Source organism: Aureobasidium melanogenum (genome assembly GCF_000721775.1).
Source record: "Aureobasidium melanogenum CBS 110374 unplaced genomic scaffold scaffold_1, whole genome shotgun sequence".
In the NCBI taxonomy this organism is placed as follows: domain Eukaryota; kingdom Fungi; phylum Ascomycota; class Dothideomycetes; order Dothideales; family Saccotheciaceae; genus Aureobasidium; species Aureobasidium melanogenum.
The window spans coordinates 1,056,383-1,071,969 of NW_024470053.1; the positions used below are offsets into that span (position 1 = coordinate 1,056,383).

General features: G+C 50.8%; 6 protein-coding genes across 6 annotated transcripts; 3 read left to right on the forward strand and 3 right to left on the reverse strand.

Moving 5' to 3' along the window:
- Nucleotides 1-424: 424 nt before the first annotated feature.
- M437DRAFT_80024 (uncharacterized protein) lies at nucleotides 425-1,877 on the reverse strand (the record flags this gene model as incomplete). The annotated part of the gene is made up of 2 exons (XM_041027271.1): nucleotides 425-718; nucleotides 984-1,877. The coding sequence occupies 2 exons, from the start codon at nucleotides 1,875-1,877 to the stop codon at nucleotides 425-427; spliced, it is 1,188 nt and encodes a 395-aa protein (XP_040884399.1).
- Nucleotides 1,878-5,010: 3,133 nt separating this feature from the next.
- M437DRAFT_80025 (uncharacterized protein) lies at nucleotides 5,011-6,638 on the forward strand (the record flags this gene model as incomplete). The annotated part of the gene is made up of 2 exons (XM_041027272.1): nucleotides 5,011-6,102; nucleotides 6,303-6,638. The coding sequence occupies 2 exons, from the start codon at nucleotides 5,011-5,013 to the stop codon at nucleotides 6,636-6,638; spliced, it is 1,428 nt and encodes a 475-aa protein (XP_040884400.1).
- A 100-nt stretch (nucleotides 6,639-6,738) lies between these two features.
- On the reverse strand, nucleotides 6,739-8,277 carry M437DRAFT_37854 (uncharacterized protein; the record flags this gene model as incomplete). The annotated part of the gene is made up of 1 exon (XM_041019728.1): nucleotides 6,739-8,277. The coding sequence occupies one exon, from the start codon at nucleotides 8,275-8,277 to the stop codon at nucleotides 6,739-6,741; it is 1,539 nt and encodes a 512-aa protein (XP_040884401.1).
- Nucleotides 8,278-9,018: 741 nt separating this feature from the next.
- Nucleotides 9,019-9,732, reverse strand: M437DRAFT_61790 (Tim17-domain-containing protein; the record flags this gene model as incomplete). The annotated part of the gene is made up of 2 exons (XM_041023979.1): nucleotides 9,019-9,039; nucleotides 9,100-9,732. The coding sequence occupies 2 exons, from the start codon at nucleotides 9,730-9,732 to the stop codon at nucleotides 9,019-9,021; spliced, it is 654 nt and encodes a 217-aa protein (XP_040884402.1).
- A 2,367-nt stretch (nucleotides 9,733-12,099) lies between these two features.
- M437DRAFT_71201 (uncharacterized protein) lies at nucleotides 12,100-13,687 on the forward strand (the record flags this gene model as incomplete). Its single annotated transcript, XM_041025639.1, has 5 exons — nucleotides 12,100-12,208; nucleotides 12,266-12,319; nucleotides 12,470-12,598; nucleotides 12,651-12,899; nucleotides 12,960-13,687. The coding sequence occupies 5 exons, from the start codon at nucleotides 12,100-12,102 to the stop codon at nucleotides 13,685-13,687; spliced, it is 1,269 nt and encodes a 422-aa protein (XP_040884403.1).
- A 967-nt stretch (nucleotides 13,688-14,654) lies between these two features.
- On the forward strand, nucleotides 14,655-15,281 carry M437DRAFT_61792 (Pre protein translocase Sec Sec61-beta subunit; the record flags this gene model as incomplete). Its single annotated transcript, XM_041023980.1, has 3 exons — nucleotides 14,655-14,657; nucleotides 14,892-15,192; nucleotides 15,247-15,281. 3 exons carry the CDS (start codon nucleotides 14,655-14,657, stop codon nucleotides 15,279-15,281), a joined length of 339 nt encoding a protein of 112 aa, XP_040884404.1.
- Between the last annotated feature and the right edge of the window lie 306 nt (nucleotides 15,282-15,587).

Here is a 15,587-nt window from a genome sequence, read left to right on the forward strand (position 1 = left end):
AGTTACATACTAGTCATGGACTTATTCTGGGGAAAGGGTGCGACGGAAGTCACGGTTCGTGTTAGCAACGAGAGCTAGCACCGAAGCTTGCGTATAACAAGCCAGCATACTTTTGATCAAATTACTCACTCGTGTTTCTACATGTTGACAATGTCATGCAAGCCACATAAAGTGTCTTCACATTCTGTGTGGACAGGAGAGTATCAGTTCTGTGATACTCATCAAGGCACCGAAAGTGAGATAGAAGCATAACAGCAATAGCATTCAGGTTACGAAACCAAAAAGGACAGGGGTATCATGCAGCTCACTGGCTGAAAAGCAATTCCACCAACAACTCCTTCCACCTCTCTTTCTTGCAAGTCTTCACAGTTACCTTCAACTGCGACTCCTGACCCCTGGCATCCCACAACTGGTCTAGCTTCTCTCAATACTCGACTCTTGCTCTCTTGCTTCCCTGCTGTCCATCCTTAGAGCGGCTGCGCTTCGATCCTGGGCGAGAAGGCAGCAAGAGCTCGACAGGAGGCCCAGCGGTGGTGGGAACAGGGGCATGAGCGATCGCGGCACCTGCCAGAGGGGCAGGGAGGAAGTTAGTATGAGGCATCGTGACCGGTCCCTCGCGAGTGGTGATGTGGGTGATTGAACCAGACCAGGTATTCCAGTACTTGGGGCAGCTCTGCACCTTCGCAGCAATGCGCAATGGCATAGCTTCGTCGTCAGCCTGCAGGAAGATGTTAGCGTGGTTCTACAGGTGCATATGGCAGCATGGCAGGTCTCTCATCGACCTCTCCTCTCTCATGTTGTGTAGTCATGTAGGGATAGCTATAGAAAGGCAAGATGTATATGGGAAACAGAGCTTGTCCACTGAGAGTTGTTTTATTGGAAGCTCTCACTGGACACTGCTTGCATTTCCAAATACTTTGTGCATTTCTATAGCTTGTATAACTGCTCCATGTTGCGACGAGAGGTGGATTCGTTGGACTTACGTGGATCAGGAAAACCAATTTCTCGGTGTCACTCTTGATGATGTTGTAAGATGCTTCGTTCAGAACCTCCCAATGCTTGGGATCGAGGGCGTTCAGGCTTGAGGCGTATTGGTACTTCCAAGGGCCAGTAGTGGGAGTTTTGATGGAGTAACCCAGACGAGCTGACTTTTTGCATCTAGCGACGCTTAGAAAATCGGGAAGAAGGCCGAGGAATTGCTGGTATCTCATGTGCTTGGGTCTCTGCAAGACTTCGAAGTGGGAAGGAGTGCCGCCGACTAGGTGTAGGTGTGTGACAACGAGGACTCGGAATCCGTAGTCGATGCAAGAAGCCACAGTCTCATTGCTTTGGTAGTATCTGTCAGAGTTGATGGCGTACCAGACGGCACACAAGTCGTCCACCCTGCTCTGATGATAAACCGCCGGGATCTGGACGTCAGACTCGGATATGAGCTGCAGCAGTACGCATGCCGCACGCTTGGCCACGTTTGGGTAAAGTTTGGCTAGCGCGCGGCCAGCCTTGTTGGCCTTTTGGGCAAATCCATCTGTTGCAGTGAACGTGGACTTCGTGGTGTCGATCTCGAGACTTTGCAACGCCAACAAAAGATCTCCAATGGCCATATCAGATTCTTTCAAATCACGAATGGCAGTGAGTTTTGCAAAGTTCAGTCTGAGGTAAGTTGCAATGCGCGTGTTGCGGATACACTTCTTGATGCCGTCGAAGATGAGGAGTAGAACGGGGTCCTTTGAGACAGCGGCCATCAACTCGATTTCAGGAATTTGAATAGACTCCTCTGCTGGCTCCTTTGCTGAATCCTTTGCTGGGTCCTCTTGCGGAGTGGAGTTGTTGTTTCCAGGGTCGCTCGTAGCGGCTGTTGGACCCACCTTGCGACCCATGGCGCAGCTGTAGAAAGGGTCAGTGTATGCGTGTATGCGTATGGGTTAGCATAGAGCAAATTTGACCGACCTTTGAGTGTGCACACAGACCAGTCGTGGAAATACTCGTTATTCTGGATGCGCGCACAAGACGAATGGGAAAGACGGAATGTGACGAAGTTGTTTTGAAATTGGCTAGCGTGCGAGTGCCAGGCAGAAATTCCGTGATGAATGTACCACTGTTCTACTCGACCTTAAGTGACGAGGCTGACGCGCAAGTGAGCGAACAGCGAAGTAAGTGAATACATGTGGTGGAGCATATATGAAGCATAATCGAAGTGCGAGTTGAACACTCCTGACGCACTGCTGGCAAAGCTTCGGTGACCACTGTCTGTTGGACGGCTACGGCGAAGAATATGGACCAGCTGCGCAGAAGCCAAATCCGCTCCAAATTATCAACGTGCTGCTCGATGCAACCGTCAGAGCATCAAAATGATTGCTAATGCACATTGCGTTATAGTGCATGGCTAAATTGTGAGACTTGTGCACCGGAATGGTGAAGGAAACTTGTGCAAAAAGAAAAGGAATGCCCAGCGTTGGAATCGAACCAATGACCGATGGCGCAGCCAGTAGTAGTGAACTGACCTAAGGCGATCTGGGACGCTGTTCCCAACTACACCATCTTACCGTTGGACGGAATATAGGATGTCTGGCAGGAATAGATACCCTGAGTGAACAAGGCTGGCACAGCACATGACCACTGAGTCTGCACAGCTGTAGTCAACAAAGGCCGTGCCACAGACACCTTGCCTCCGCTAAGAAACACAAACTGGCTCGCCTTTGCGTAGGCCCGATTATCGTTATTGACCACACAAGGAAGAGTTGGGTGAGATCCGATAATAGCAGGCTGCTACCTCTCACGACAATCTATTCGAGCGATGCACAAAGGCTTTGTTCTTTGTTTCTTGTCTGAAAGGTGAGTAAGGATGATAAGGAAGAAATGTATGCAGCTCAGTCACAAGAATGCAGGGCGTGAACGATATGGTTTCTTTGTTCTTTTTCTCCAACGAAAATGAAATAGCTCACCTTCTAGAACCTACCCAGAGAGTCATCAAAGATACCAAAAAGCTGCGTCCGCATGACTTCATGTTATGTCGTTGATCTTGAACGAAACGCTATGCAATCCATAGACTCGTAGTGACCTGGCTACCATAATATTAGTGGCGGTTCGTCAATTTCAAAAAGCATTGTGCTGTACCTCGTTTCTTGGAACCAATATAAATTGATCTGAAGATAGATCTGTTAGGTATAATTCAACCAGATCTCACAGTGTCTGCTCTAAATATGCATACCATGAGCATGTATACTCAGCTAAGCAGGCCGAAGACGTTGCACAAAGAATCTGCACTCTTTGTGAAGCCGTATCCGGAGAGACTTTCCACACTGAGAAAGTTTCATGTGTATATCAGCACTTGTACAGCACTATTCTATAGAAGACATAATCTCAAAGAATATTCTACACCTGTAGACAAGAACGAGAAGCGGGAGGTGATGTTGGAAACAGCTACCCCGTATCTCTTCTCATACTTGCCCGAAATTTCCCCGCTTCAACTTCACCTCCTGGACATAACAAGGGGATACTCCAGGTTCAATCAAGCATTCGAAATAATGCTGAAAATGAGGGCACCTTAAGAGGAGTGTTCATACAGTCAGCGCTTGTTTCGAAACCCGAATCAATAAGACATTCTTACAGCTACACACAGGACAAACTCTACCATACAGATCCGAGAGAAAACATCAATCAAGACAAGGCATTCGAACGATCTTGCATCATCCCAGTACTGTCAAGCAAAGATGTCAGCGATTTCATGGGTCGCCCTCAAGGATCCAACGGACTCAAGGGCAAGAACAAGGGAGCCATCATCAACCACGTATGGCATGATCATGGCTCAACTTTGGCCTCATATCTTGCTATCAATGGACCCATATTCAGTCTGGAATGCACACCTACTTGACGTAAGAAAGTAGGTTCTAAGCAGGATTGAAATCTAGCGGTCTACGGGACAACAAGAATTGTGGTTTGCTCAAGCTGGTATCTGGTTCTGCCTTGCATTCGAGGAAGCAACAATCCATAGGACTGTCTCGTCAATCCATGTGAGCTTGTTCAAACGATTCTGACTGGGTTGTTGATGTAGAACGCCAGTGCGCAAGTGATCTTGGCGACTTGAGAGATTGGCTGCGCAGAATCACGCGCTGCGAATAGTCGTGTTGTTGCTTCAAATCCATGCATTGCGTGTTTACCTTATAGACAGACATGACTATGATATACCATGTCGTCTTGAACAACAGATGCTCGAGAAGAGAGAACATCTTAGACATTAGACACACGCTTGGGGGCAGACACGGCCAGGGACTGAGCGCCTCGAAAGTGTAGGTTTGGATCACCGACAGTGTGGGTACATATTGAACCGATCTCGAGAGAAAAAACGTGTTCTGTGGTGTAGGAGAACCCGCGACATATGACGGAAAAACTCTGAAACACGAACACATAGGGAGGCAAGGGCCTCAAGTCGACTACGAGAGCGGCCATTCTTTTTGCACTTGCCATTCTCCCTTTTGTTTCTTCTCAGACATACTACACTGCTAGTTCCTGCCAGGTATTTTCGACTGTATACCTTGATTTTCATCGATACACAGATGGTCGTCAGATCTATCTACAGCAATACGCCGTCAAAACATCTCGAGCAAGCTCGCCAACAACCCTGGCAACCACCAGGGTGCTTTTTCCGAGAACCCAGCCAAGGATCATTCAAATAGCATAAACAAATGAACGCGTAGAGAGTAACACGAATTCAGTTGCCATTTTTTTTTTTTTCAGATTCATTGCTTTCCACTGCGCAACCACCGAAGCAGACCCTTTCTTTTGTTGGCCAAACCACATCATCGTTTGTTCCTGAATGCTTCTCGGCGTGCGCACCGCATAAACCACACATTAACAGCGGCGCTCTCCTTGAACCAACCATCACGCATTTCTCCCTGGCGCGCGCTCAAAACATCACACCAATCACGACTTCGTCTCCATCAACCACATTCCAGTTCAGCCTTTGACGACACAGATCCTTCGAGCGATTCAGTCCCTGGTCTTCAACACAACATGTTCCAGCCATACGACGAAAATCACGACACAGACAACTATTCTAATAGTCCGATGTCAGACAACTCAAATCCCGAAGACTTCGATGGCATTGAAGACTTGAAAGACCAGCACAACTTGCATAATGAACCTACATTCCATCTCGAGGACACCACTGCTTTGTCTCATGTCGATGTCACAAAATCAAGCGAACTCGATCAGAGTCTGCTTTCATACGGAACAAATTTTGAACAACTGGCAAACAAGGACCCAGTGTATAAACGCATCCTGCAGATTGTTCAAGAATACGCCACTGAGCCAGACACCATTGTGTATGCCAAGGTCAATTCGGTCAAGCTGGCCACCATCAACGAAGCAAAAGCCAGCAACCTCGTAGATGCAGAGCTCTCATCCATGATGGAGGCCGTTGGTCTTGCCCAACGCTGCAAGACTGCAAGACGCAATGCACAAAACAAAGAAGAAGAAATCATTCGCGATTGTATCGATCAGATTCACTGGCTCAACAGAAAGAGGAGGCTGCAGCACAAAGTGGCTGGCATGCTCAGAGCAATCATCAAGGCCTCGGACTACACCATCCCCGGTAACGTCAAGAGAGTACAGATCGATGATCTCTTTGGATTTCTTTACGCCATAACTTCGGACATCTATTACAAAGACACTTTGTTAGCCGCAACAACCCAGAATATGCCCTCGAATGGTCATGTCACCGCCACAAACTCGGACTCGAAAACAGAATCCAGGCCTCTCAAGCATATACCTCATGCAGGATCTCGTTTTGGTATCAATCTCATCACACACCTGACCCTCGTCGGTGGCCTACCCATGCATGTCGAGAAGTTCTATACCACCGACAAAGCCACGTTCTCTGAAGTCATGCGCAAGATCTCGAGTTCCCTTGAAAGCAGCCAAAGTCATCACCGCAAGCGCTTGGGATTCTTGACCCAAAACCAGAGAAAACATGGAAATTGGCTCTTTCAAATCGCCCCGGACTTCGAATCGCTCAACCTGGGATACGCAGCCTGGAAGATCTTCGATGCACCCAGCTTGAAGCTAATGCCCACGGTTCAAGAAAAACAGGTTTTCATGATACATGTAAGTTTGGAAGGTCAATTACCACTATCCCCGCTGCACATGCTTGGTTTTCAGTGGTCTATAAAAATGCACAATGGAATACGCAGACACTTGCTGTCCACTGAAAGGGTGGTCAGTCAGTGTCTTTCTCTGGACACTCACTAGATTCAGAAAACATCCTGCATTTATACAAGCTGTAACAGAGACTGACCTACTCGTAGGAGTACCACTTGAGTATGCCTGCCCGCATCAAAGAGAAGGTCAGGAGCAGCCCCAGGCTGTGGAACACATGGAGCCTGCTGGACAGTCCCACTTTAACCTCACCTCCTGCGCCCGAGTTTGTGCCTTGCTACAACGACATGATCGTTGCACCCTTTGAAATGGAGATGACTGCTCTAAGAAGTGCTCTCCCCAATCCTCAGGCCAAAACTCGCACTGCAGAGCAGCAGAAGGCGGGCAAGAAGGAGAGAAGGAAGAAAAGAGTTAGGCAAAAGAAGAACAAGGGCAAGAACAAGGACATAAGCAAGCCAGCAACTTTCCAGCTCGCTTTCAGATAGAGAGTATGCAAGCAGTCAGCATTGATTGAACGCAGAGAGGAGACTTCATTTGCAAGATCAGAGGAAGAGACCTGTATTATACATCATGAAAAAGCATTAACTACTCCCAATCCTTTGGGTTGAAAAGAACTCTCTCCTCAGCCAGGTCTTTCATTCCAATACCATCTATGCCAAGTCCAGCATCTCTCAACCTATCCTTCGCCATCGACATCTTAGTCATGCTTAGCTGGTAACTTGCTTCACTCGAGCTCGAGCTTGAACTGGATTCGGGAGAATCTCCAGTTCCTTGCACCTGTGGTTCGGAGAATGCATCATCGTAGGTGTTGGTAGGGGAGTGGGTCTCCATGGCTTCTTCAAAGGCAGCGATTTGCTCAGGGGTGGATGGCCTCTGGGGAGCAATGAGACGAATTCTGGTCGGTCTGGTTATGGCTTTCGTCGGAGCAGGAGTAGATGGTTGACGCGAGCGAGCATTACCGCGCTTTGTTGCAGCGAGATCTTCAGGTGAAGGTGTACCGGTTTGGGGTGTCTGAGAGAGCCTCTTGATGAGTTGATGGCGTGGGTCCTGAGCAGGATCAGTTGCATTGGACCGGGCTTCAACTTCGTATCCTTCTTCGGCACCAGCAAGAACATCGGGGCTCGAGAATCTGGTACTTTGGCCGCTCATCTGCCTGGCGTTGGCTGCACGATAGATACCGATCTCATGCATAGGCATTGCGACGGAGCTATGAACGATTTCGTAACCTCGCTTGCTCTGATATGAGTAGGCTCTGTGGCGAGCAAAGCGCTGGAGAGTTGGTTCTGTGACTGGGGTCCAGAGAGTCCATCCATTGGGAACATCGTCAGGCTCGCTAGATTGGATAGATGCTGCACCACGAAAGTGCTGAGTCTGAACGAGAGTGGTGGAGTCTCTTTGGTCGACAGGCGACGATGGCCTTGGAATAGCAGGCGTAGGATAAGCGTGAGTCCATACGTCGCTAGGAATCTCAGGGGGCTCTGTGCGTATCACGACGTTCTGCCAGGACTCCTGACTGACTTGGAAGCTAGTCTCCTGACCAAAAATTGAGGCGATCTGATTGCAGGCGCGATACAAGGGGTATCGGCGCTGCGAATAAAGTCTAAGGACGTAGACGCAAGCTCGGACCTTGGCTGAAAAAGAGACACTGGTAGAGCCGTCGGCATTGCGATGCAGTTTGGCGAGCGAAGGTGGTGCGCCGCCGCTGAACAACCATTCTGTGTAGAGGCGTGTGTATGTTGCGAGCTTCCGGTTGCTCTCACAGTCGAGTACAAACCTTCGCGCACCTTGAGGGATTTGTTTTTTGTACTTGCGACTTTCCTCTTTCCAAAGCGGTGCGTAGACGTATAAGAAGAACAAGGACCCAGGGACCGAGAGTGGACAAGGCCGAGTCTCGCACTGGCATAGCATGAAGAGTCGAGAGACGTCAGAAGGTGCACTGGGCACGCCGGTGAACGGGTCGCTGAAGGTTTCGGGAACTAGAACTGGTTGCTCGTGTTGTGACGGTCCGAGAGTGTCGACCAACCTTGAGGAGGTGGCAGTAGTCGCAGGTGATGATGCAGAGAAAGATGTGGAAGAACTGGCAGCAACCCCTGACGAGGGATCAGAGCATGGCAACCAATCCATCGTGCTAGACCTGGTGATTGATTGGCAGAAGGTTGTTGTTGCGCCGACGGATAATCACAGACGAGTTCAAGCGGCGCCAGAAAATGAGTGAAAGAGAACAACAGAAAGCGAAGAGAAGAGCGATCAGAATGCCAGCGAGAGCGCAAGTGAAACTATTTCAAGCCGCCAACATGTCGCGCATGCAACTGGTCAGACTGTAAGATGGAGCTCTCGAAAATTACAGTTGGCCTTGAGGAAGAGACAGAGACATCAAAAGCCGCTCTGAAGCAGATCAGGAAGATTGTCACTCAAGCCAGGTGAAACAACAAATTCACGGAACGAGCGAGACATGAGGCAAAAGAAGAGTTGAAAGAGACAGACGTTTCCATAGCCTTCGTTAACCATGTGGACATGCCACGAAGCACAAAAACATGTTTTCTAAATCAAACAAGAGCAAAGAGAATACCAATGGCACCCACCATAGCAAGATCTGAGAGGAGAGTCGAATGGGAGACGATGTATTCGAGAGAAGCCGCTGTAAAAGACTAAAAGAAGATTGATCCGTGACGCCTTGCAATGCCCAACCCGCGGTTCTTTTTGCTTCTACTGTACAGGTGTAAGATGGAGGTCGGACGGAGCGACAGGGGAGTGAGGTGATGGTCATGAAGAAAGTCATGACTGCCGTTGGAAACGTCTGGGCGGTGGGAGATCCGGCGGCAGGACGTGGCAAGATTAAAGTGCGAGAGAGAAGGTTACAGGAGTTTAGATCATTTGACGAACAAACTAGAAGGCATCTTGTTAGTACGCGGCTAGAAAGACACAAGGTCGTGTTGCAAAACTCACAGTCCAGGCACCGGCGGTACCAGCGACAAGGCCACCAGAAATCATCATGGGTCTGAGGCCCTTTGTACTCTTGAAGAGCATGCCACTCAATGCACCGGCGACGATGCTGTTGGCAGCATCGTGTTTACCACGGTAATGGCCAATGAAGGAGTTGAAGCCGTTGTAGACCATGGCAATAACACCAGCCGAGTTACCTAGGAAAGGACCACGGCGAGTGATGGCGTTCAGGGCCGAGTTGAGACGGAGCTTTGGCGGCGCTGATGCGGGCAATCTGTTCAGACCCTCTGCAAGACCCCAGGCTCCTCCAACAGTCAGACCAGCGAGATACGTGACACCGGTGCCGTAGCAGAGGTCGTCGGACCAGCCGCGCGACGGCAGGGCACTACGGTTGCCAGGAAGCTCAGACAGGGCTTGGTCGTCGAGCGACAGGTAGTCCAGAGTGTCCTGGTTCAAGCCAGCGAGGGGATGTAGCGAAGCCGGGTCGAAGGCGCCGGGTGTGTTGAAGAAAGAGTTGACGTCTTGAGCCTCGAATTGCGGTTGCGATTGTGTCGTCACAGCCATGTCTTGCATGGGCGCATCCCGTGCAGGTTGTTCAGCAGTCTTGCGGCCGGTGAAGGAGTCCCAGATGCCCATCTTGGTTGTTGTAGTGTGTCGAGTGTATGAACAATAGTGGTGGTTGACGACAACGCGCTCTCACGGCGGCGAGGGCTGTCTGACGAAACGAATTTTTGGTCAAGCTTCACCGTCGCTCGGAACTTTCCACTTCCATCCAGCTCCATGCCAAGCTGCTGTTTCTGCAGGTATACCACTTGGACTCGGCATCAACATAACATCAAACGCACACATCGGCAATAGAGACTCGAGAGTAAAGCCAACAAGCTCTGTGTATCATTGATAAGATATGTTCTGTATCGTGCGTCTATACGTCGTTGGGACCCGCACCTTGCCTGCACAACATCTCGTGGCACAAACATGTAGAGATTTGCCTTTTCTTCAAGAATGAAGCACGCCTTGTATCGCAGGCAATATTCCCAGCTAAACGATCATGTCGCTTGAGTCGCCAATCTAGCTCAGCCGACTACCTGCCTGCCTAGCTGTATCCGATCTTGAGCCTTTTTCAGACCATTACTTTTCAACCACTCGTGACTGCCAACCAGAACTGACCTGCACATCACTCATCCTGAAAATCGGCTGTGAGACATGCCTTTTCGGAGATTAATGAAGCTCTGACAGGTCATCTCCAGACCCTGGACATGTGATACGCACGAAAATCACGTTCAGCTTGTTTCTCAGACCCCCATACATGTCCTCGAGAACAACCACTTTGACAAGTTCGGTCTGTGCAAATGCGATAATGACAAGGTCGACTCCAGACAGAACTTGCATAAAAGATGGAAAGCAAGTCTGTCAAGGATAATAGCTCTATCAAATGCCTTGAGGCTCTACAGAAAAATCGATATGAGCGCCGTGTCCAAGTGCGGTGTGGGGTAAGGGCGAAGATTGCGTGCCGCGTTGGCCGCCAAAGCGTGGACTCGCGGTAGAGAGAGCGGGGGTGACCGCGTGGTAAAGCCATCGATGAATGGGGTTGGTTGCAAGAAACAGTACAGATGAGACCCCTCGCTGAGAGCACTCTGATACCGCTTGTGCCTCTACACGCGGAATCGCATCGCGGTTAGCTCACGGCGTGGACTGACAAAACAAGGAGCATCAAAATCTGGGTCATCAAACGATCAATATATCCAGATAGGGTTCGCGATCACGGACAGAGACATTTTGGAGGTGGTTAGCGAAAGCCTCCACTATCGTTGTGGAGCAAGAGACGGACAAAGCGTCTCCCAATCGCGGAACCCGTCGCGTTGATTTTCTTGTCGACAACCAGGACTCGAAGACGTGACACTCGAGGGTCATGATTGTGGTGAAGCATCATCATGCATCGCGGCGGCCAATAGGCGACGCGGAGGAACAAAAGTCGCGCTGGGTGGATGCAGCATGATGCATCAAGTGGCTCGGTTGAATTGTTTCCTGTCTTGGTCTGACAGCCTCGGCGCCTCAGTCTTGTGAAAGAGTCGAATGGACTGAAATACAGCAGTCAAAGCAAAAGAGCAATAGCAATCACAAGTGCCGAGACAGGAGAGGCAGGCAGATCAAGATGCGAGACGAATTGGCAGGAACAGAGCTATCGTTATCAACACGATCGCGTCTTGTTGAGAAGACATGGCCAAGGTAGGCAAAGGAGCCAGCCGGACAACCCGCAACCCGCAAACCGCACCGCAAATTGATACTTTCATTTCGGTGAATCGGCCTTCTGCCTCAAGCGCACCGCCGAACGCCAGCCCACCAAAGAAAGACTCTGGTGCTCCTCTTTTGATTGAATCCCACTCTTCCTGGCATTAAACCACGTCTCCTTTCCTTCTCCCTATTCCTAGAGATCCGCTTCCCTCCAGGACGAGATCCGACGGCCGGTTCAGTCATTCCTTTTGCGCATCGTCTGGTGAGTACTCGACTGTTTCCTGCTGCTCTGCTGTTCCTTGTTTCGCATGTCTCTGGTGGTCGAAGACGAGGAAAAAATTGTTTAGGGTTTGCATGAAAGAGGGCGACGCTCGGGCTAGAAGCGGTGCACGCGGGCTTTGACTTTTTTAGCATGTCGACACCTAGTTGGACCGTTGTGCAGACCAGCGGCTTGCTTTCAATCTCCCGCCATAGTTGTCCCTACTGTTTGCTGCTGCTGTTGCGACTCTGTCCGGTCTGTCTGTCAGTGTCCATCTCACGGTCCTTCCTTGCTGCCCTCGTCGTCGCCTGTCTTCAATTGCCCTCCTGCCACTCCTTTTTTCATTCCTTGGGCCCTTGACCAAACTAACGGTAGCCGTTCAACAGTCCGCATTTTCTGCCCCTTCGAATTTCTCACCTCTCGAGTCTTTACGAACGGCAGTCACTCCGCATAACGACTCGGACTCTTGTACATAGTCAGCCTCGACCGACCCATACATTGTTATAGTCGCTATGTCCGCCTTTTACGAGCAGAACAACCAGGCCGCTGCTGCCACCGGTGCATGGCCCGCTCCTGGTCGCCAGCCTTCGTGGGAACAACCTGCCCCTCCTTCGAGATCCGGTCAGTAGACACAACCACCGTCGATCGGCACCGAAAATCTGAGACAATATTCTACAGGAACTGCTTCCGCTTCGAGAGAAGAATCTTCCGCATTCAGCTCCCAATTCGAAGGTGCGTAGAAGAAAGAGAGGACAATTCGACATGGGGCCAATGATCCTGGAGAAAAAGAAGTGTACTAGAACTTGGAACGACGGGGATTTGGCTCTATTGGATTGTCTAGAAGAGCCGAGATTGGGAGCAGCAGCTGACAGAATTTCGCAGAGATTGAGCGTGCCACCGACAACCTCGTTAAGAGCGGCAAGTGGATGGCTGGCGGAGCACCACAGTACAACAACCGCCGCGAGTCCATGCCGCCCATGATGATGGGCCGTGGATTCAACGCTGACTATGGTGAGTATCCTAAGTCTCTGTAAAATGAGCTAGTACTTACCATTGATTGTAGCTGGTTCCAAATCCAACTCGCCCGCCGATGGTCGCATGGGCGGTCCGGGACAGGCACGCCACCACTCGGTTAGTGAATACGACGGTATGCGATCCAACTCGGCAGCTGGTCTCCAGGGCTATTATGCGTCGCAGCGCTTCGCACCGCGTCAAAATGAGGCAGAGCAGATGATGCAGGCCAAGCGAAGGATGGCCGCGCAAAGAGAGAGGGAGCTCCGCAACTATCACCAGGAGCAGCAATACAACAGGAGTAAGAGCATCGCAGAACAGCCTTAGACAATTAGAATGGCAAGTTGATTCCCGCCTACAGACACTTCCGCCCAAGGTCCCAAGCCCGACCGCGCTCTGAGCCCTGCAGCTGCTACAACCATGAGTGAAGACGAACGCCGCGAACTCATTGCCCGTCAGCACCGTGCTCTTTACGGCAACGAATCCGCCCTGTACCCCACCTCGGACGCTGCTGCTGTTGCTGCCCGCCGTGCCTCGCAGGACGTCAGAGGCTCCATCTCAGGAGATGTCAGAGCATCCATCTCAGGAGCCTCCAGGGGTGGTGCTTCACCTCTTGCTTTTGACCCTTTCCACGGCGAGCCTGCTGTTCAGATGCCTCCTCGTGATGGTGTCATGCTTCCCAAGTCACCTAACAGTGCTTCATCCCCGCAGTCGAACCCTACCACTTTTGGTAGCCTTCTGGGCGAGACTCAGCAATCCAGCCGTACTTCGGTATCTTCTCCCAGCGGTTCGCCGCCTCTTGGCCAGGGCTCTAAGGGCGCCGCGGCTGCTCCCATTGGCACTCGCCCAGTGCCCAATGCTGCGCAAGCTACTGGTCTGAACAAGCGCTCAACCACTCCCCTTCCTTCGCCCCTCAGCTTCGGCTTTAGTGCCAACGAGCAAGCCAGAAACGAGCGTTCCACCTCCGCTGGTCCAAACGGCTCCGTAGCTGACAAAGGAGTCAATCTCGGTGCTTCATGGGGCTCTAACAGCGGAGTATGGGGCTCTGCTAAGAACAGCCTTGGAGTTCAAGCTCCTGTCTGGGGTTAAGCCACACCCACATTTCTACGCATCACTAATCCTCTCAAACTGTAAGAGGCATGCCGGAGTTTGTTTTATATTTTTTCTTTCCATCATCTCTCATACTGCATGGGTCATCGTTTTCAAGCACGGCAACAAACCATCGAGACTGGACAAGAAGGTGTCTTTTGTGGGTTCATGGGAAACAACATATACCCCGTTCGTGCATCGAGTTATGGGTTTGGGTCATTTGTATCGACACAAGATGGCGAGAAGGGAGATTGACTCTGTGCAGTGGACACCAGTAACTGCATAGGGTCCTTTTTTTTTCTGGCTATCTTTGGGTTGGTCTTTTTTTTTGTTATGTCAAAATGTCGTCGAATGATAGGCGGTGGTTGTCGGTACAGGGGCTACTACATGGTCTGACGGCTGGCGATGGGCTGTCTGGACATGTTTGATCTTTCGCTTTTGCTTGGGGTTGTTAGGTGGTCTGGTTACGGGTTATGGTTGGAGTCTTCATTCAGTACGATGGGGGTTGGAGGGGTGCGTGTATCATGGGTAATTTGTATGGCCGCATAAAACGGGAAGGGCAGGCGAGTCTTCTTTTCGGACTGTATTCAAAAAAGCATGTTTGGCTGGGTCATGGTACTGGTCACAATGTGATATGCTATGTTTGGTTGTGATTTGTGAACAGCAAGAGGTCTCCTGTTCCCCAGAAAGCTTGCGAGTCGAGAGGCCCAGACGGTAGCGACAAAGGGAAGGAGCACCCGCCAAGGCCTCAAATTGCATCCGTGCGCAACGCTGGCTGGGACGAACAGCTGGTGTCAACTGGAGCATAGAGGAGAGAGTTCATGAAGCTTTCGACAGCACAGTGACACCCTTCTCGCCCATCAATTGCTGTTCTGACTCGACCATCGCCGTCCTTTGTATTCGAATCTTGTAGCGATCCAGTTTTGATTTACATCTATCACCTGCTTCTCGTCACATCTCGACCATCATGGTACGCCTACCTGTCCCTATTCGTTCCTCCGCATGCCTGTGTCCCTTACAGGACATACTGCGCAAGCTTGTCGCTCTACCACGTTGCTTGAGAGCCGTTCCTGGATAGATGTGGTGAAGAGATGGTCTACTGGGAATGAGCGACAAGACTGTGGCAGCAACCTGCGACACTGTTCTCAAATCGTCACACGATTCTTCTACACGCACTTTTATCTGACCCAGCTGCGCTCGACAGTCTTCTCCTCGTCCTTCTTCCCCCGCCAACGCCGGTGCCTCAACTGGCTCCACCACTGCTCGCGCCGCTTCTCCTAGAGCCCCTGGCGGTCCCGCAACCGCTATCCGCAGAAAGGCAGCCGCTGACCGTGCCGACCGCGCTGCCAATGTCAGACCCAGTAGCACTCGCGCCGCCGGTGCTGGTGGCAGCAGCAGCACTATGCTGAGACTCTACACCGACGAGTCACCAGGTCTCAAGGTCGACCCCTTTGTCGTCCTCGTCCTCTCCGTCGGCTTCATCATCTCAGTCGTCGCACTACACAGTACATTTCTCCGTCTGTTGAAGCAAGAATGGTTCACTAACACATGACCCCTAGTCCTGGCCAAGATCACCAAGAAGTTCTCGTCGTAGACACATACCCCCTCATCAGTCTCGTGCTCGCGGTGCTGCTCTCGTCCTTTACTGTACTCTTCCACCTTTTCTTGTACCTCCCATATGGTCCGGCGTCGAGTTTTCTTGTTTGTGCTGGGATGGATAAAGACAAAAGTCGCTTTTATACCAGATTTCTTCGCCCCAGGTTGTCTTGTTCTTTTTCGATATCAATAAATACCAGATTCTGTGTCGTGGATGCTCTCGTTCTGAGTCCTTGGAGTCTTTCCTTTCCATCGTCTTGTGCGTGCTTGCGAGCATGAACTGCTAAGCGTGTGCATTGGAAGC